This window comes from Orycteropus afer, unplaced genomic scaffold, assembly GCF_000298275.1.
Source record: "Orycteropus afer afer isolate SDZICR_OR568_19922 unplaced genomic scaffold, OryAfe1.0 scaffold00132, whole genome shotgun sequence".
NCBI classification, from domain to species: domain Eukaryota; kingdom Metazoa; phylum Chordata; class Mammalia; order Tubulidentata; family Orycteropodidae; genus Orycteropus; species Orycteropus afer.
Genome location: NW_006921719.1, coordinates 455,807 through 477,190, shown reverse-complemented (window position 1 = coordinate 477,190; position 21,384 = coordinate 455,807). Strand labels below are relative to the sequence as shown.

The following is a 21,384-nucleotide window of genomic DNA, read 5'->3' as shown; positions in this document are numbered from 1 at the left end:
CTTTCCTTCAAGGCTCAGGGGTCCAAGATTATCTTCTGTGTCTGTGTTAATTGGTTTCCCTTTTCTTTGTTGAAGAGGGTCTGTGCAATCCTTCTGCCTAGTCCGCCATCTTGCCCCTCCATAAGAAACTTTGCTGCAAATATTTATTTGTTTTTCCCATGGCTTAGGTCAGTGCACCTTAGATTTCAAAGTGTCACCTTGACTCTGACACTTTAAAGAAGTCTTTTGCAGCAAATTTGCCCAGTGCAATACATCCTTTGATTTTTCTTTTTTAAAATTTTTATTGTGATTAGGGTGAAAGTTTACAGAGCAAATTCATTTTCTACACAGCAGTTCATACACATTTTGTCTCATGACATTGACTGCAACTTACCTCAATGCAACAGCTCCCCTTCCACTTCCTCCCCATAGTTACCTCTTCCCTGTGTCCTTCTTTCCCATGCACTCCTGCCCTCTGAGCTGTCTCCCTGTGCATATACTGCCCTTCAGTTCTCTCATGATTGATCTCTCCAAGGACTGTATCTACCTGATGTAAATGTTCAGCCCATATGCCAGTCTTCTGTCTGGCTGGAAGCTAAATGAGTTTAATTTCAGACCTGAAGGGCAGCTGGGGGCCACAGTCTCAGGGGTTTCACCAGGCTTGCTTTATGGCCTAACATAAATCATGGAAAATGTTCCACGTGCACTGGAAAATAATATATATTGTGCTGTTGTTGGGTGACGTGCTCTGTAGATGTCTACAAGGTCAAGTTGGTGGACTATATTGTTTAGCTCTTCTGCATCTTTGTTGAGTTTCCTTCCAGTTGTTCTATCTTTCATTCAAAGTGGTGTATTAAAGTCTCCTACTATGACTGTGGAGTCATCTATTTGCCTTTTCAACTCTTTTAAATTCTGATTTATGTATTTTGGGGCCTTTCATTAGGTCCATAGATATTTATTATGATTGTATCTTCTTGTTCAATTGATCCTTTAATCATTATATAATGTCCTTCCTTGTCTCTTATGGGGTTTTTGTCTTAAAGTCAATTTGATCAGAAATTAATATTACCACTATTGCCCTTTTTTTGTTGCCATTTACTTGATATATCTTTTTCCAACCTTTGATTTTTAGTCTATTTTTGTCTTCGTCTCTAAGGTGTGTCTCCTCTAGACAGCATATTGATGGGTTATGTTTTCTTATCTGCAACTCTGTCTCTTCAGTGGTGCATTTAATCCATTGACATTCAGTGTAATTATTGACAAGTATGAATTGGTTGCTGTCATTTTGTTATCTGTTTTTTTCATGGTGTTCCCGGTTTCCTTGTTCTATATAATTTTCTGTGTTGAGTTCATTATGTTTATGAATTGTGTTATCATTTCCTTTGTTGCTAATGTTTTAGTATTTGCTAAATATTTGTGCTTGTCCTCTATTTTATTGTGATGTGAAGGTTTATCATTTTTCTTTGAGGTTACCCTGTGATTTGTAATTTTCTCCCTGAGTTTAGAACAGTCCATCTGTCTTGCAACTCTCTTGACTCCCCCACCATTTAGAAGTTCTCTAACTACACAGTATTTTCCCTCTTTTTGGTTTGTAGTTGTCCTCATTTGCCAATTGATGTCTCTGGTTCCCTGTTTACAATCTTGTAAGCTTATTTTACTTTGGATACTTCCATAGCTGTGTTGGTTTCTGGGTTATGGTCATCTTGTGTATTAATGGTTGGTTGTTGTTTGCTATTATTGGTTCTCTGTTCAGAGGATTCTGTGTAGTATCTCTTATAAGGTTGGTCTGGTTTTAATAAATTCCCTTAATTTTTCTTATCTGGAAATCTCCTGATTTTACCATCATATTTGAGGGCAGTTTTGCTGGGTATATAATTCTTGGTTGGAAATTTTTCTCTTCCAGGGTTTCATATATACCATCCTATTACCTTCTTGCTTGCATGGTTTCTGCTAAGAAATCAGAGCTTATTCTTATTGGTTGTCCTTTGTAAGTAACTTTTTGTTTTTTCTGTGCTGCTTTTAGGATTCTTTCTTTGTCTTTGGTTTTGATGAATTTGAGGATGATATGTCTTGGTGGTTTTCTTTTGGGGTCTATCCTGTTTAGGGTTCGTTGGACTTCCTGAATGGATATATCCTCATCTTTCATCATATCAAGGAAGTTCTCTTCCAACAAATCTTGGACAATTTTCTCAGTGGTTTCCTTTTTCTCTTTCTGTTCTGGAATTCCGATTACATGTAGGTTATTCCTTCTGATGGTATCCTACTTGAACCTTAGGATTTCTTCATTTTGTTTTGATATTTTTTTTCTGATTGATCCCTTTCCAGAGAAGTGTTCAGGTATTTGTCTTCAATGTTATTAATTCTGTTTCCCATTGATTCAATTCTACTCCTTTGCCCTGTCAGTGTGTTATCTACTTCTGAAAATTTAGTATTAATCTTGTGAATTTCTATATGCAGATTTTGTATCATTTCTCATTTTTTTCATTTGTCATTTTGTTCTTGATTTTCTTGCAAAATTGTTCTAGAGTTTTGTCTGTGTTTTCCTCAATTTTGTCAGTGTTTTCCCTGATCTGTCTCTTAATCCTTTGAAGGTGCCTAAATATAATTCTTTTGAATTCCTTGTCAAGGAGTTCCAATGCTGCTTCTTTTTCAGGGATGTGTTCTGGGTCTTTATCTTGCTCCCTTGTTTCTACCACTTTATCTTGTTTCTTTGTGTGGACTGTGATTGTTGTCTCTGAGACATTGTGACATTGTTGTATTTAGATCTCTGTTAACTGTTTGTGAATAGCAGTTAAGGGTGAGTCAGGCTTTTCTTGGTGGTCATTTATCATTGGTCAGTTGGTGGAGAAAAAATTGGTGGCTCTCACTCAGTAAGTGAGCTGCAGGTGGTGTAGGTGTGGTTGCATTTTATGGGCACAGTTACTGTCTCCCACTCAGTTAGACAAAAACAACGATCAAAAAACATTAAAAAAAAGTAAAAGCAAGCAGACAAAAAACACACAGAAACAATCACCAAAAAGAAAAAAGAGAAGAAAAGAAAACAAACAAACAACAACAACAATTGTCCCCTGAGGAGGGGGCAATAAGAGAAAAGAGGTAGAGTAGGAGAATAATGAAGAAAAAATGGGAAAAATGCAAAAATAAAATAAGGAATGGGGTTCACCACAAGAAAAAACAAGTGGGAACCAAGAACAGGGGAGAGAGAAAAAGCTGAAAACTAGAATCTGGGGAAGGAAGAATAAAGAATAATAATAAAAAGGACAAACAATAATAATAGTAATAATTTAAATACAGACAAAAACAAACTAAAAAAAAGGGGGGGGGCACTTAAAAAAAAAAAACCTGAGCAGAGCACCCAGGCTCCATCGGAACACACAGACTAGGATGGAATTCCTGCCAGCCCAGAAAGTGGGTGGTAGTGGGGGAGGCCACAACTCTGTTCATCAAGAGGGTGTGGGGTATAAGAGTAACAAGGGGAGTATCAGACCTTTCCAGTCGCTCACGTCCAGAATGTCTTTGTGGTGCCAGGCAAGTAGAGCCTATTCTTAGGTCCCTGGAATCTGAGAGAATGGTGTGGCTTTAAATATTCAAAATGGTCGAACCACTTGTAAACATTCAAAATGGCTGCATCCTCAAGACAGGCAAAATTCCACAGCTCAGCCCATCTCCCTCTTCGCTGCTTCCCTTTTTATTCACCAGCCACCAGTGTAGTCCTGTGCAGCCCCTGGCTAGCAGGTCCAGTTTTTAGGTTAGTTCTTAGGTCCTAACACCACTTGGCAAATCCAAGCTGCCTGTGCTATCAGGACCGCTGACAGACCGCAGCTCTGTAGGTCTCCTTTTTTGGTGTTTTCATGCAGGTTCTTCTACTAGTTGGAGTTTAGTCCACTTCTGTATTCTTCCTTTCAAAGGTCAGGGCTCCAGGATTATCTTCTGTGTCTGTGTTAATCATCTGCTTATTCCGCCATCTTAGCAGAACATCTTTTAATTCATTTGTATACCTTTTCTGGTGAAGTGTCTGTTCAATCTTTTTTCTTTTTTTTTTCCTGGGGACCTGTTTTGTGTGAGTTATTTGTCTTATTAAGTTCTAAGAATTCTGTATATATTCTGGATACATGTTCTTTGTCAGATATAATTGCAAATGTTTTATCCCAGTTAGAGGCTTATCTTTCATTCTTTAACAGTGACTTTAGGAGAGTAGATATTTTTAATTTTGATTAAGTCCAATTTATCAGCTTATTATTTTATGGATCACACTTTACGTATAAGAACAACACCAAACTCACTGCCATCAAGTCGATTCCGACTCATAGAGAACCCCTTTGTTTCCGAGGTGGTAAATCTTTACAGAAGTAGATTGCCCAGTCTTCCTTCCACAGAGTGGCTGAACTGCCAGCCTTCTGGCTAGCAGTCAAATGCCTATGCCACCAGAGCTCCTTCACTCTAAGTATAGTATCTAAGAAATCTATACCTAATGCAGGTCACAAAATTTTTCTCCTATCATGTACTTTAAATATGTGCAGTTTATTTTATGTTAGCAATACCCCAATGAAGCTGTAAAGAAGTAGCAACGCTAGGCATTGGGCGGAAAAGGGCTTTCAGGTGATTTTAGCTCGTTATTTTGTTAGAATGCAAATAGTCCTCCTTTGACAAACAGATTTAGATTGGTAAATATTTACTAGGGTTTGAGAACATTAACATACTAAGTTAATTTGGGGAGAATTAAAATTCAAAAAGAGTGTTTGAAGAGGTCCATACTTACCTGGGATCAAATCCTGGTTCTGCCATTTTCTTCTGTGTGTTCTTACATAAGTCACTTAACTTCTGTAAGTCCCAGTCCCTTCATCTGGTGTTGTGGGGGTTATGGAGTCGATTCATACTCATAGCAACCCTGCAACCCCATACAACACAGTAGAACTATCCCATAGGGTTCTCTAGGCTGTAATCTTTATGGGAGCAAGTCTCCAGGTCTCTCTCCTGTGGAGCAGCTAGGTAGGTTCAAACTGCCTATCTTTCAGGTAGCAGCCAAGTACTTAACTGTTGCACCACCGAGGCTCCTTTTCTTTATCTGTAAACCAGGAATAATAGCCATGTAAAAGGTTTATAATGGTTAACAAAGTAGCATTTACACAGAGCCTTGAGGAGGGTCTTGCCTAACATAGAAGCTCAAGAAATGTTTGTTTTCTATCCTATGTTGCTATAACTCCTAAAAGGGTCATTCTGCATAGCTGCACTCTACACATTTACTATGACAAGATCCAGCACTTAAGAAGGTGTTCATACAAGATACAGCCCAAACTCCAAGGGACACATTCTACAAATTATTCAATTACAAAATTGTTCAGAGCAAAGTCATTTTTATTGTAATGAAATTTTAAAAGGCAGTTACATTAGTTACACATATACACAATCGACTTTATAACTGTTAGTCATAGAGAACATTCAAGAAATACAAATTATGATTTATCCACAGCACAGTTCACATCCATAAGAAGAAAGGCTAAAAGGGGAATGATTAAGTGCTTAAATTGTCTACTGAAGCCTGTGTGGGAATTTTTTTTTTTTTTTTTTAAAGAGGAATTCGATTGTTACATGAAGCAAGCGTCCCTGACCCACTTGAACCATGAAACCTTCATTTTGGTGCTTTCGCAGTTAGTGTCCCACAGACTTTGGCCAGTTGCTTGACCACAACTGCAGCTTTAGCCACAAGACCCAGGCACACATACATATGAAAATGTATCTGCATGACTGTGTGGGGCCTTTCAAGTTACTCCAGACTCGAGGGAGATGAGAGGAAAGTAGACAGTCAAGTGACTCACAGCTCATTAATGCACAAGATGGGGACACAGAGGGGCTGCGTGGACCCCTGGCAGATCAGGACACAGCTACTTAATGACCAAACCTTACTTTCTGGTAATAAAAGAATGTTTCTATTCTGACTCATTAAGACTAGAGTGGCCTTATTCCTATTTGTATGACAGTGGGAACTGTGGTGGAACAGGTGGGCATAGGGACCGAATGTCCACTGCTCCAGTATAGGTCATACTCTGGCAAAAGCATTGAGGGGGTGGAGTGGAAGAGACCATCATTCATTCCCTCAGGGCCTGCCTCATGTTTTGGCTATGGCTAGTGGGGTCATCGACATCTGCAAGTGTGGCTAATCGGGGTAACACATAGCCACTTTATTGACATGGAAGACTTAAGTTTCCCCACATAAGTTCCATCAACTATCCAAATATTAGAATCCTCCTGCTATATGTAACAGATACTCAAGAAATAACAAAAGGATTGAATTGAATATATTGAAAAACAGAGAAGAATGTGACTGTGTTTGTGATGGCTCTCTCACTTCTTGAAACAAAAACAAAAACAAAAAACAAAGCTAGTGGGGATTGACATATAGGCAGAATGTTCTAGAACAATCCTTAGCCACTACCATAATGACTAACTCAGTCTTAGCTGAGCCTCAATGTGTCTTTGCCAATAGCCCAGGCAACCATCACATGGCCTTCTCTGTGGAAAATCATCTGCTTGTTTAGGCTAAGAAAAGTCTAGTAGTTCAGATACGGTGTGAGTGAGGAAGTGAGACACACAGCCAAAGTCATAAAGAATAACCTCAGGTGAGAAGGTGCCTCTCACCTTTCCACTCTAGGCTTCAACTCCATCCTGTTACCGGAGGGATCTGGGCTGGGTCACTGACTGAAGGACAAGTAGGGAAGAGGGTCTATGACCATTCTGGCTTCCAAGGCTGGGCTGGACCGGCTTTGCAGCTCCTTTTGCAAACTGGGATAATGAAACCTTCTAGGTCTTTAATTCTTACTCCAGTTTGCTAAAAAAAAATACTTGGTGAGAGAATTCCTTGGATGTGGGATGCTCCCAGTCCTGGATTTCTCACCTCCTTCTCTCCCATCTTTTTACTGGTCATATCATTACTTCTTAGAATCACATCCAAAAAGGGGAAAGGGGAATGTAGGAGATACAGAAGTCAAGCCCACCAATCAGATTCCCTGCAGGTGCTCCCAGGGCAATGCTGGAAGGGGCCATGTGGGGACTGTTTGGTTTGATGCTCCCCAGTATGTCTGGCTTTTGGTCACCTATCCATCTTTGTCTTCTAGGACCAAGAACTGAATTGGCTGCAACCTAGACCCCTGTTTAAGCAGGAGAAGCAGATGAAAGGTCCTTGGGAACAGGGGTCTTATTTCTTTTGTATCCCCTCAGGGCCTGGCACAGAACCAGATACCAGCCAGGTTCACAGAAAATGTGTTAACTGATTATTGCACCTATGAAAAGTCCCCAATTTCCAAAAATTGGGAGGAAAAAATATAACAAATTCCCACAAACTTCCTCTCACAGGCAGTTTTCACTGAGAAACCTTTCTTCAGTCCAAAATCTACTTTTGTGTCATTTTGAGAAATAATTATGCCCACTGCCTTGGGCAAGCTCAAGTTTGCTGGCGGCAGAGATGGCCCTGGGTCAGGGCAGGGCATATCCAGCAAAGTCTAATCTGGGTCTGGCACTGTTTGAATATGTAATCTGTGGATTTACGACAATCTGCCATTTCCCTGGAAGCAAAAGAGCTCCTGAGAGGGGAGCAACACCATATGCATTTAAACTTAAGCCCCAATCACCACTATATGCAAAAGGATCAAAAGTTGTTCTAAAACTTTAAAATTAAAGTTAATGTTAATTTAGAGCCTAGGAATTGAGATCACACAAAGCTGGCTACCGGCCAAAGGCAGTTGACAGAACCATGCTGGACTCTGACAGCTGAAGCTGCCCAGGAGTTCTTACCTGCCTGCTCTGGATGCCAGACAGAGCTAGGCTTAATGTGGAGCTTTCCAAGGGTCACAGAAACAGTCTCCTCAGCTCCTACCTGCATCATGCAGTGTTCACTCTGCAGCCTAGAAGCACATCTACTTCCCATGGCCCTCCAGAACCTGTGAACACACACATTCGCTGTTTCCAGGCATTTTCACCACTAAGCAGTGCCTGGCAAGGTCTGCTTGAGGAGATTGTAGCAGGGTTTCTTGGGGGGTGGATCCTCTGCTCTGCTCTAAGGCAGCCCACTATAGCTTCTCTCTTGTGAGGCAGTCAGTGAGCTGATGAGATGGTGATATGAATGGGAGCCTGAGTGTCACTAAAGGAGAAACCAGGAAGGGCAGAGAGAGCCTCTGCTACAGTAAAGGGCATGGGAGGGTGGGTAGAGGAAGTAAAAAACGGGAGGCTGAATTCTTAAACTCATTTCCTCACATCTTGGGGAAAACCAGTAAGCTGAGGAATCCAAGGCCCTGGTGAGTGTGTGCCACAAGCAGAATTGGAGTCACACCTGGACTTCAAGTCTTCTACCTCATAGACCTGTACTCTTCTCCTACCAAGACCTCATTTGCTCCCCAGCTGGGCTGAAGAAAGGCCAGTGTGGCCTGGAGGAAGTGGTTCTCAGTTTTCATCTCCACACATGGCGTTGACCCTCAACCGTCTTGAGTCACTGGGCAGAACGTGGCCACTGAGGCTGGTCCTGGGGAAGCACGGTCACATGGACACATGATGAGGCCACAGTCTTGCCTACCCTATTCACGTGTGCACAGAGGGGCCTAGGCTTCTGTGATCACTCAGGATAAGATGGAGGTATGCTTCTCTTCAAGCACTGGTGGAGCAAGGATGAGAAACAACCTACATGTAATCAGAAACAAAAGCTGTTCAGACTCAAGTGGGAGAAGAAGAATGCTCCCATGGGGGCCTCCTGTAGGAGGAAGGGGCTGGTTTCTCTAAGAGGAATCCTTGAGTCTGCACCAGAGGCTTGGACCAAAGAATGGTATTCAGGCTTGGACCAAAGAATGGTATTCAGTCATGACTCCTGGTGACAGTGCTGATGTGCCAGCCTGAGCCATGTCAACCTAGCTCCCAGATCCTGGGCCAAGGCCTACAAGGTTGAAAACCAAGGGCCCAAGCACCCTCAGTCAGGGTGCTGAGCTTGGGGATGAGGGCTACACATTGGGGTTCTCACACTCACGATACACTCTGAATTCTATACAATCACTCTGGCTGCACATGACAGATAGGAGGTACAACACACCCATCAAGATAGGAAGTCATATCACACTGCACAAAGTACACACATCCCACTGTACGATGGGCGACTGGGCTGAGTGGCAGAGGAGCTAGTGCCCTCTTGGTGTTCCTGTGCTCTGTACTCCTCACCTCTGCCTCACAGAACAAAGGGTGTGCATCTTGCTTCCTCTTTGTCCAGCATCCCGAGCCCCACCCATCCGGTGAAAGTTAAACCAAGGAGGAACCCCATTTCAGTGTCTTGGGCCGGCCTGTTAGTGCTGCCTGATCCCTCTGGGTCTTAAGTGGACTCTTTATAGGTGTAAGCTGTCTACTAAGAGATTATTCACAATCACATTTTAAGGGCCCAATATGCCCCCTTTCAAGCACACACAGATAAAATACAATAAATACAATCAATCCCCCAAGCATCAACCAATGCCCCTGGCCAGTGCAGAGAGGCCAGGACACCTGTTCAAGCTGGGCAAAGAGGGTCTGTGGGGACAGGGATGAGTGCCTTCTGGTGGGGGTGCTGTGCACAGCAGGCAGGGCGAGGGTAGGCCCATTCACATTGGAGTTGATGTCACATCGCAGAGAGGACTGCACACGGGAGTTTCGTGCTGCCTGTGGCTACTCAGAAAAAGGTGGGAACATGCCCAGGTCAGCAAAGTCTTCGATGTTATAGTTGCCAGTTCCCTGGGTTGGATCTCCTGGCATGGGCAGCATGTCCTGCAGAAGTGAAGAAAGCCAGAGGGGAGTCGGGTCATTCTCCTGTCACTGAACATGTCCCAGGAACTCAGCCTGCCACTCACTCTCACTGTCTCTCTAGGACAGTATCCGGCAGCCCAGAATATCCCCTGGTCCTCTGGGGATACTCAGTGGGGCCTCAGATGTCTGAGACCCTGAGGAATGGCTCCCTCCTGGGAGCACTCACTCTAGCAGGCAAACACAGCTTCAGGACACAACTTTATATACAGGCGAGCCCAGGGCATTGGGGAGAACTCTGCCTGGCCCCTAACAGGCACACAAATGCATCCAGAAACAAAATGCCAGGTAGGGCAGAGGATGCTTGTGTGGAGATGATCTGCATTGCCTGTCTTCATTGTGCACAAAGAGGACAGGGTCAAATCCCACATGCTTATTATACTTCAGTTTTAGACAAATCCTTCACATTCCCTGGACCTCCAATACCCATTCAGAAAGTAGGAGAAGCAATATTCCAACTCTTTATGGCACATTCCCCAAAGAATGTTCTGTAGAATTCTAGGCCCGTGAGATATTCAGTGGAAAAAAGAATTCTGTGGGCAAAAAAGTTTGGGCAGCAAGGCATACAAAAGTTAAGTTGATTTTGACTCACAGCGACCCCTCCTTGGGTTTCCGAGGAGGTATCTCTATGGAAATAGATTGCCCAGTCTTTCTTCCGAGGAGTGGCTGGTGGGTTTGAACCACCATCCTTCTGGTTAGCAGTCAAATGTCTTAGGCACTACGCCATCAGATACATTGCCTACCTTCTAGAAATTCACAGTCCTCATTAGTATAGTAGAAACTCTGATCAAAGTCCTGCAATAAAGAGTCTGAATAATTGTGTTTAACCAGTGTGTCACAAACATATTTGACCAAGAATTCTTTTTAGCATATGACCATTAAAATCTCCTTTAGGGTATTCTGCCTGACAGTGCTGAGGTAATGTATAAGGATGGGTAAGTGCCAGGACTTACACAGGAGGCAGAAAGGAGGGGACCATCAGCAGGTCAGTACAAAGCAGGTGAGATACTCCCTGCATGTTTTAAAGGAGACTGCCCTTTGGGAGACCTGGAATAATATCCAGGCTCTTGACCTTTATCAGTGAAGATGCTGGCTAGCCTAGCAGGAAAGGAATTTGGGGTGAGGGTGAGGGTAGTGAAGAGTTAGGCTTTAGGAAGAGGGATTCCCCCAGGTAGCCACGATACGATTTCGCCCACGATCTTCCTTTGCCATGCATGTGGAGGTTCCAGGTAAGACAGAGGGAGGCTAGGCTCTTGCTACAGGGTCTCTGCTCTCATGCAGACCTGATGGGATAGGCTGAGCACTTGGCTGAGGGGGAGTACCCCTACTTAGAGCCTCCAGTGAGAACACTTCTGGCTGACAGTGGAGTCCAGGAAACCACAAGGGGGCAGAGTGCTGGTCTGCAGGGCTGCCAGCAGGGCCTGTTGTAGCTGCACATTTAGGCCAGCTCCATCTCAGGCCCCAGCCCGAGGGATGGACAAGGAAAGTCCTAAACAGAGGGGAGAGAGATGCCCAAGGCCAGGTACCTGGTGTTCTCAACCAGAGGGAAGTAGCCTGAACTTAACTGGAGAGGAGAGCTGAGCCTGGGCTGGACCATTCTCCCCTCCTGGGTGGTAGCAGGGGTAAGGGGTTGGGTCTGGGCAGCTGAAGGCAATCAGACCTGAAGGAGCCCACAGCTTCTAGAAGAGGCCGTAGGTGCTGCATTCTGGGCAGATTTCCGTCAGCCTTGTGCTTCAGCCTTGGGCGGCTCTGGGGCTTGGATCAGGGGTGAGTCTCCAAATGCAGCACCCTCCTCCGTCTACCTCAGCTCAAAGGCTAAAGGCCCCTTCACCTTTCCCTAGTGCATCTGAGGTTTCTTGCTGGGCAGGGCAGGGCTTGCTATGCCTGGACTCCCCTCTAGCTCAGGGCTACAATGCGACCCAGGCCAGGCCGGAACTCATGAGCACTATTGGGCAGTTGGAGTTGCAGCAGAGACCGAGGGAAAAGGAAGCAGAGAGAAGGCACAGGTACCTACGAGAAGGCGGTGCTCGCTCGATTTACCTGGAACACTTCAGTCTGACTGGGCTGCTGGTGGGAGTGCTGCTCACCGCTCTGCTGACCGTGGTGCTGGCTTTGCCACTGCGACCAGACTTCTGAGGGCCGCCCTTGAAACTGCCCGCTACTTTGTCCACTTTCAGCTGAAAGACCCGACATAGAGGACACTTCCTTTAAAAGCCACCCTGGGCTTCCATAAGACCTAAGAACCAATGCAGCTCGGAGGGTCCCACCCTTCTGAAAGGCTGGCAGGCTGTGTCCTCTGGCCCCTCTCTCTCACTCCAACTCTGAGAGAAACAAGTCCGTTTTACACTAGAGAGGTCACTGGGGAAAAGCAAGGAGAGCCCTCTGAAGAAGAGTGCAGGGACTTGGCTGGAATGGTGGTGGTTCCTGGAGTTCTCTTGTCAGGTGAACCGGGCAGTTGAAGCCACAGGAGTCCTCAGTGCTTTTCAACTGCTGACGGAGGCTTTGGTTAGGTTGTTGGGGGCCAGAGGCATGTCTGTGGTATCTAGAGCATAGGTAGGGCATGAGAAGGGAGAAGCAGACCTTGTCACTTCTTAGCTCTCCTGCCAAGTGGGACTTCTCAGCTCCTATGCTGCTTTTGGAAGGGAGTCTGGCTTTCACCATTTCCCTGAGAACTGTCATTCTCACTGCCTTTTGAGTAGCTTGGCTGAAGCTGTACATGACATTCTACAAGGTGCTTCTTACACAAAGCAAGAGCTACCCTCCTTTACCGTTTGTCTCTTTAGCTGCGCGTATTTTAGCCTCAGTTTGTTTGTGAGGGAAGGAATTTGGGGAGGATAAAAATTTTCTGCGGGAATCAGCAAATTAATTTATAAATGAGAGTAAACTTGCTTTCTGCAGTCTAGAAAGACTACTCATTGGAAAAATAGAAGATGGGAAAAATAAGTAGAATTTTGTCTAAAAATTTTCTTTTAAAGATTTACCTGTCAATTTTAGGTCCATCATAAATCCCAGGAAATGGGCTTGCTGTAAAGCTCTGAGTTGATGGCACAGTCCCCATCAACAGCTATGCTTACTACAGGCTACCTTACCCTACCTGATGGATGGACATTGAGTTAAATCAAGTTAGGGATCAAAATGATGAGTGGATACTGGATTAAATGTGTACACACACACACACACACACACACAACATACCCCATACATACTGTGTGAGATATAATGGCTTTTAATAAAATAAATGTTGTTAGCTGCTGTCAAGTTACCCTGGACTCATGATGACCATGCATTATAGAGAAGAACTGCTCCATATGGTTTTCTTGGCTGTAATCTTTACGGAGGAGCTCTGGTAGCATAGTGCCTAAGGCACTTGACTGCTAACCAGACAGCTGGTGGTTCAAGCCCACCAGCCACTCCTCTGAAGGAAGGTTGGGCAATCTACTTCCATAGTGATACCGCCTCGGAAACCCAAGGAGGGGTCGCTATGAGTCGGGTCTGACTCGAGGGCACATAACAACAACAACAATCTTTATGAAAGGTGTTTGTCACACCTTTCTGTTGCAGAGCTGCTGGGTGGATTCAAAGTCTTTAGGTTTGCAGCTGATGTAAATTGCTTGAGCCACCCAGGCTCCCCAGTAAGCTCCCTTTAATGCCTCATAATTGGTCCTTTTCAAACTCTGCATGATGACAATAGTTGGTAAAGAGTGCTATGAAAGTGTGTGTGGGGGGGAGACACATTTCCTACATCACCACAAGAGGCATTTAAATCTGTGCACATGGAATTCTTTTGTAAAAGATATGTATCTGGTAATCAGAAATTCTTTTCCTAATACTCTGATATGTGATTCCAAGGGCCACGAAGAAATCTTTCTAGAATCATGCTCACTGGCCCGATTTGGGAATCTAAAAGTCTCAAAGTGACTGAGAGTAAAAGACAGGCCTGGTTCATAACTGTGGCAAAAAATTTGCAGCAGCCCCAGCTGGAGCATTGCGTGAATTCCCACTGCACAGCTGGCTGCCTCGTCTGGAGCCTGGAGAGGTGGAGCACAAACACAGCTCAGTGGCAGGATGGATGAACCACAGAAAGCTGGAGGTAAGGGCAACACACCAGTCCTAATGTACACTAGACGGGGGCAGATAACTACCATTCAGGAGCCCTCAGGCTTCCTCTAAGATCTTGTTTCAATAATGACTTTCTCCTGTGGTCTTGCCCACATGAATCAATTCTCTCAAACCTTCCTCCTTTAGAACTACACTTCTACCTCTCCTTCCCTTTGCTATCAAACTTCTAAAGCTATCCATACATGCGCCATTTTCTTCCTTACTTCTCTTCCTCCTCAACCCTTCTTAACGTCTTGCAATCACTCCACAGCTCAGCTCATATTGATAAACCCAATCCAACAGGCATTCCAAGAGTCATTCTTAATCTCTCTTTGGTATCCAGCACTCTTGATCATACTTTTGTTGAATCTGTTTTGTTGACGTCTAGGACTACCCATTACTCATTCTCAAGTATAGTCTAGGGCCTTACTTATTTTTCTGTCCCTTAATATATACTGAAAGCAACTGTCTAAAAGGTGCCTTCCTTCTTACTAATGAGCTCCAAGGTCACTGCCATTAAAGCATTGGTGTGCTAACCAAAAGATTGGCAGTTCAAACCCACCAGACACTCTGCAGGAGAAAGATAGGGCAGTCTGCTTCTGTAAAGATTTATAGCCTTGGAAACCCTATAGGGCAGTTCTACTGTGTCCTACAGGGTTGCAATAAGTTGGAATCAACTCAATGGCAGTGGGTTTAGTTTTCTGGTCTTATTAATGACATGATGGGGGCAACTCCTCTATTCCCATGAACTGAATGATTCATTAATTTATTCATTAGGCAAATATTTACTGAGGTTGGGCTTCTACCTTGGAATCCCAAGGAGGGATTGCTATGAGTCGGATCCAACTCCATGGCAGTGGGTTTGGTTTTTTTGTTACTCTATCCCAGGCTCTGGTAGTGTGGTGCCTATAGCACTTGACTGCTAACCAGAAGGCTGGCGGTTCAAACCCACCAGCCACTCCTCAGAAGGAAGGTTGGGCAATCTACTTCCGTAGTGATACCACCTCAGAAACCCAAGGAGGGTCACTATGAGTTGGGACCGACTTGATGGCACATCCCAGGCTCTGAATTGATATTGTACACATTAGAGAACAAGATAATTTCTACCTCAAGGAGCTAACAGTATGGCCAGGGAGAGAGGAGTAAGCAGGTAATTCTGTACAGCTGAGAGTTACGTTGCTATAATAGGATCAGGAGTCCCTGGGTGATGCAAATGTTTAATGTACTCAGCAGCTAACCAGAAGGTTGGCAGTTTGAGTCCCCCCAGAGGTATCTCAAGGAGTTCTGATGGTGATTAAGGCATTTGGCTGCTAACCAAAAGGTCAGTGGTTCGAATCCACCAGCCATTCCATGGAAGAAAGATGGGGTGGTCTGTTTCCATAAAGATTTATAGCCTTGGAAACTCAGTGGGGGTTGCCATGAGTCAGAATCAACTTGATGGCAATGAGTCTGGTTTTGGTTTGAGAGGTATCTTGGAAGAAAAGCCTGGTGATCTGCTTTAGAAAAATTAGCCACTGAAAATCCTATAGAGCAAGATTCTACTCTGACACACATAGGGTATCCATGAGTTGGAATCAACTCCACAGCAACTGTTTTATAAGAGAGGTAAGTGGAGCTAAAATAGCCCTGGTGGTGCAGTGGTTAAGTGCATGATTGCTAACTGAAGTATTGGCAGTTTGAACCCATCCAGTGGCTTCATGGGCGAAAGGCCCATTGATCTGCTTCCATAAAGATTACAGGCACCTCTCATATTCCATCTCTTTTTCTCCATTCCCACTGCCACTATCATGCTCTGAGTCATGCCTCCATCCAGTATTTCCCAGGTCCACATAACTACTGGTGCTATCTTCCTGAAACACTAGTCCACTGCTTAAAAACTAACATGGCCCACCACTGTTTATAAAACAAAACCCATGTTCCTTAGAGTTGGCATACAAGATCAGTCATAAACTGGATTCTGCCTAAATTTTCAGGCTTATCTCCCATGCTGTTCTTTGTAACTTCAGTCCCTCTTACTCTAGTCACATGACAATACTTAAATGTTCCCCTAAATACCATGTATTCTAGTCCATCTCTGTGCACATCCTTTCCTCTCCTGCCTGGAGAGATCTACTTATGTTCTAAGCCCTAGTCAAAGGTCTGAGAAGACTCTGTCAATCCCTTCAGTCATTCTCTCCTCTTAGCTTGCCTGTGGCACGTGCATCATCCTTTATGAAAGTAACCATCACACCCTATCTACTACACCCAAATTCTTAGTAACTTAAGGCCAAGGCTCATCTATGTCTACCTTAGTTTTCACTAAGATGAACTTGGCACATAGGGAAGTTCAGTAAGTATTTGCTTAAAAAAAAAAAAAAAAGAAAAGAAAAGAAAAGAAGTAAGGGAAGGAAAGATGGGAGTAAGAAGGAAGGAACATGAACATTCCATAAACTTTTATTTCTATTAAAATCTGAGGCTCCCTGGATATAGCCAGTGAGCCCTGGTGGCACAGTGGTTAAAGTGCTTGGCTGCTAACCACAAGGACAATTGTTTGAACCCATCAACTGTTTCACACGAGAAAGATATGGTAGTTGGCTTCTGTAAAGATTATAGCATTGGGTACCCCATGAGGCAGTTCTACTCTGCCCTACAGGGTCGCTGTAAGTCGTAATCAACTCAATGGCAGTGGGTTGGGTTTGGTTTTTGACATAACCAACCTGTGACAAAACAAGATCACATTTTTTTCCAAATCAGTCAGAGATGGAGTATGGTGGAAAGGATGAGGATTAGTAGAAGATTAGTACTCTATTTTTATTTAGGGGGATTTGATGCAAAATTTCAGAATTAAAATTCTTAAACATCTGTGAAATGCTTCTCTACATATCTGCAATACATATGCAAAGCCTGGCAGTTATACTGTCCACACACTGGAAATGTAGCAACTGGTACACAGAAAACCAATCAATTATCTGGACTGCTTTGGGAATGGCATGAGCTAGTTAAGGAAGGAGGGAAAGCACTTAGCAGGAGCTCTGGTAGCATAGTGGCTAAGGCACTTGACTGCTAACCAGACAGCTGGCGGTTCAAACCCACTAGCCACTCCTTGGAAGGAAGGTTGGGCAATCCTACTTCCGTAGTGATAACTTCCTCGGAAACCCAAGCAAGGGTCGCTATGAGTCAGGTTTGACTCGACGGCACATAACAACAACAACGACAACAGGCTCTGTGCTAGGCATTGTGCTAGGTACTTTCTATGCATTATTTCATTTCATTTCCTCTTCACTGCAATTCTCAGAGATGGTTATTGGCTGCCATTACCTGAGTCAGCCATACAGGCTTTCAGACCAAAGCTCTGAATCCAGAAGCGCTTGTGGATTTTTAGATGACTTTTTTTTTTTTAAATTGGAGCTTAATGCTATGATTTTACTCCTGCTAACGAATATATTTTCCTTGTGAGAGTCAGCCGATTGAGAAATTTCCCTAAGATTCAAAGCTCCCTTGATGTCTTGCTCAGTGGGCCCATGTGGTTGGGTTTTAGCTCAGTGGTTCTCAACTGAGAGTGATTTTGTCTCTCAGGGGACATCTAGAAATGTCTGGAGACATTTTTTGATGGTCATAAATGGAGGAATGCTACTGGTATCTAGTGGGAAGAGGCCAGGGATGCTGCTAAACACCCTACAATGCACAGAGTAGCCCCCCACAACAAAGAGTTATCTGGTTTAAAATGACAATAGTGCTGAAGTTGAGAACCCTGCTGGATAAAATCAACAAACACCAAAGAGATAGATTGTTTTCTTACAAATGCTTTCAAGGCCAAAAGCACATTGTACGTTGTTCTCAGTTAAGAGTTGTCCCTCACTACCAGAGGGGCAGCATTCACATAAAAGGAAAGCTGGACAGATAGGAGGAGTACATAGTTAAGAAGGGCACAGGGAGGGGGTGGTCACAGGGACGGAAGGGGAGGAGAGTGTTATGGTCAGGGATGGCAATCAGGGCGTGAAATCAAATGCACATGAAGTGTTGAATGTAAAACAAATTTTGTTCTGTAAACTTGCATCCAAAGCACAATAAAATTAAAAAAAAAAGTGTGTTAGGAGAAAGAAGAAAGGCATGGGGTAGCCTGAGCAGAAAAGATAAAGCAACATGAAAAAAAAAAAAAAGAAAAAAAAGAATTATCCCTTACAACAAGGATCACCAACTTCTCGAGATTTCTGGCTAAGATTTCATATTTTCATCACTAACTAGTAGGGATGAGAAGGGCCTAAGATGCCATCAAATTTGCTGGTACACAGACACAGGGCTTAGTTTGGGGTGCAGGATCTGCTGTGTGAGAGGGGGTAGGGTGTCTGCAAACATTTCAGGTTATTAAATGTTTTCAAATCCTATCTCTTCCCTCACTGTGCTTATTTCGCCCCTGCCCCATCTCCAATTTGTTATCCTGTTTCACTCAAAGAATCTTCAGACATTTTTGGAATGACAAATTATTTTAATCACCGTTTCCAAAGTAAATCTGCTGAGGTGGGTGAGGCAGGCTGAGATGGACTTGGCTCTCTTGAGGAAGGGCAGTTGTGTTATGCATATGTGTTTCTTGAGCTACAATTTGTAAAGGATGTTTGTTCTGGTTACCTAGTGCCGTTCTGACAAGAAAATATACCACAAATGGGATGGCCTTAACAAACAGCAGTTTATTCTTACAGTTTGGAGGCTTTAAGTCCATGTTCAAAGTGCCAGGCTCTAGGGGTGGGGTGAAAGCCCCTCAACCTTGGGCATCAGCTCTGCCTCCTGCTCCTGGCCCACTGGAGCCAGAGGCTTTTCTTCACTCAGGCAGCTGCTAGCTGCTGAGACTGACAAACTCAAGGTTGACAAGTAAAAAGAAACAGTCCCAATGTTACCAAACCACACGGCAGGCCGTTAATTTAAGTCCACTGAAAGTCCCAAGGTCAGCAGAGCATAGCAGGCTGCTGAACAACAACTTGGCTACATGCAGGGTTCAAGTGTGCCATAAGCTAGAGACCATTCCCAAAGTTGTTTCTTATATACGGGAAGCAGACCACATACCCAAAGGCAGCTACTCAGCTGCTCACAGTAGATTCCACCATGGAGTTGATTACCAGTCTCATCATGGGGAATACTACATTCAGCTGCCCAGCCACTCAACCAGGCCTAGCCAAGTGGATACACAACCTTAACTACCACAATGTTCACGCTCAAAGTTGTTAGTGTAATCTGCTGTGACCTTGATTTGACCTGTTGTAACCTGTATCATGCATTTTCCTTAAACTGAAAAGATTATGAGGAACAAAATGCAATGGACACACTTGTGCTTGCCAAACCAACACATCTGAAGCATACTGAGGAAAAAATATTGTAATTTAGATCCAACACTGAAAGGACACACACGTCACACTCTGAGCAAGCCAAGGAATAAATACCTGGCCTGCCACAGCATCTCTGAGACATTTCTCATTGAGCAACCTGTGTGCTTAGATCTCTGAATTTCTCCTAGAAACTTTATAATGGCAGTGAGCAGATGTCTAGTGGTGGTTGACACAAAGAGAAATTGACTAATTCAAAGACTGAAGTCACATATTCCTCCATCAGTTACCAATTTATTGCCTCTGGGTTCTAAATTCACCCTTCTTTGCTTTGCTTTGTGATGCTGAAACCAAACCAAACTCACTGCCATAGAGTCAAGCCTGACTCATAGTGATCCCCATTGGGTTTCCAAGGTGGTAAATCTTTAAGGAAGTAGATTGCCCCATCTTCCTTCTATGGAGTGGCTGGTGCGTTTGAACTGCCAACATTCTGGTTAGCAGTCAAATGCCTTAGGCACCACGCCACCAGAGCTCCTTGTGATACTGGAGCTGGACCATGTAAATATTTCTTTTGCCAGCTGGTGAAATGCTGTTGTTTTTGTTAGATGCCGTCGAGTTGTCTCTGATTCATAGCGACCCAATGCACAGCAGAACGAAACACTGCCTGGTCCTGTGCCAGCTTCACAACCCTTGCTATACCTGAGCCCATCATTGTAGCCACTCTGTCAATCCATCTCATTGAGGGTCTTCCCCTTCTTTGTCGACCCTCCACTTTGCCAAGCATGATATCCTTCTCCAGGGAATGGTTCCTCCTGACAACATGACCAAAGTTGGTGAGATGAAGTCTGGCCATTCTCACTTCCAAGGAGCATTCTGGCTGACTCCTTTCAGGACAGATCTGTTAGTCCTTTTAGCAGTCCATGGTACTCTTAGCATGCTTCTTCAACACCACAGCTCAAAAGCAATTCTTCTTCAGTCTTCCTTATTTATTGTCCAGCTCTCAAATGCATAAGAGGCGATTGAAAATACCATGGCTTGGGTTAGGCCCACTTTAGTCTTCAAGGAGACATCTTTGTTCTTCATCACTTGAAAGAGGTCTTTTGCAACAGATTTGTCCAATGCAATACGTCGTCTGATGTCTTGACTGCTGCTTCCACTGGTGTTGATGGTAGAACAAAGTAATATGAAGTTCTTGACAACTTCAATCTTTTCTCCATCTATCATGAAGCTGTTTATTGGACTAGTTTAAGGCTGGGCCCCAGATAGATGGGTGCACAGCTCAGGGCTTCTGGGGTGGCTTTATTTAAGGCTGGGCCCTAGATAGGCGGTTGCGTGGCTTGGGGCTTCTGGGGTGGCTTTATTTAAGGCTGTGATCCAGATAGGCAGGCATGCGGCTTGGAAGTGAGCACAGTGGTTAGGAACAACTAAGGGAGATGAACTTGTCTGTCAGTTTGTCGTCCTGTGGTGGCTTGCATGTTGCCGTGAGGCTGGAGGCTATGCCACTGGTGTGGCAAAATGCCAGCAGAGTTACCTATGGTGGACAAGTTTCACCTGTGGTGGACAAGTTTCAGTGGAGCTTCCAGACTAAGACAGACTTGGAAGAAGGAAAAGGCCATCTACTTCTCAAAGAACTGGCCAGTGAAAACCTCATGAATAGCAGTGAAACACTGAGATACTGGTGAAATGCTAGGCTTTGTCAATAGAGGGCGCTGGAGAGAAACTGCATGGCATAGTGAGGGAAGGGGCTTTCCTTGCTGGTTCAGGTTTTTTTTCTGTTATAGTATGTGTCTCTCAATAGTGTTCAGGAGGCCCAGTGACACTCTTCAGTGAGTTTCTCTATCAGAGTGCTGGTTCCTGTAAACCAACTCCTGTCTTCCAGCACTTTCCAGTGACATTTTTGGCCACCTGGCAGGTGGTTCCTGTGGATCATTTCTGGTTCACCTGTACCCTCTAGGAAGTTTCTCTGCCACATGGTTGGCTGCTTTTACACACCAACTGCAGCCCATACCCTCTGGCAAGTTTGCTTACCACCAGCAGCCACCCTCTCCAACAAGGTCCAACTTTCAGTCTTTGTGGAGATGGGGTCTCCTTTTCCAAGTTTTTAGTTCCTTTCTGGTCTACTTTCTGGTAGCGTAGTGCCTAAGGCACTTGACTGCTAACCAGAAGGCTGGTGGTTCAAACCCACCAGCCACTCCTCAGAAGGAAG

General features: G+C 44.2%; 1 protein-coding gene across 1 annotated transcript in view; it reads right to left on the bottom strand.

The window, feature by feature from the left end:
• Positions 1-9,651: 9,651 nt before the first annotated feature.
• The window catches only part of ARNT2 (aryl hydrocarbon receptor nuclear translocator 2), a 179,223-nt gene continuing 167,490 nt past the window's right edge, over positions 9,652-21,384 (bottom strand). Inside the window, exons 17-18 of the mRNA XM_007945085.2 lie at positions 11,827-11,963; positions 9,652-9,750 (exon numbers count right to left, since the gene is read on the bottom strand). Coding sequence (XP_007943276.1) covers positions 9,652-9,750; positions 11,827-11,963 — 236 coding nt within the window. The remainder of the gene's footprint in view (positions 9,751-11,826; positions 11,964-21,384) is intronic.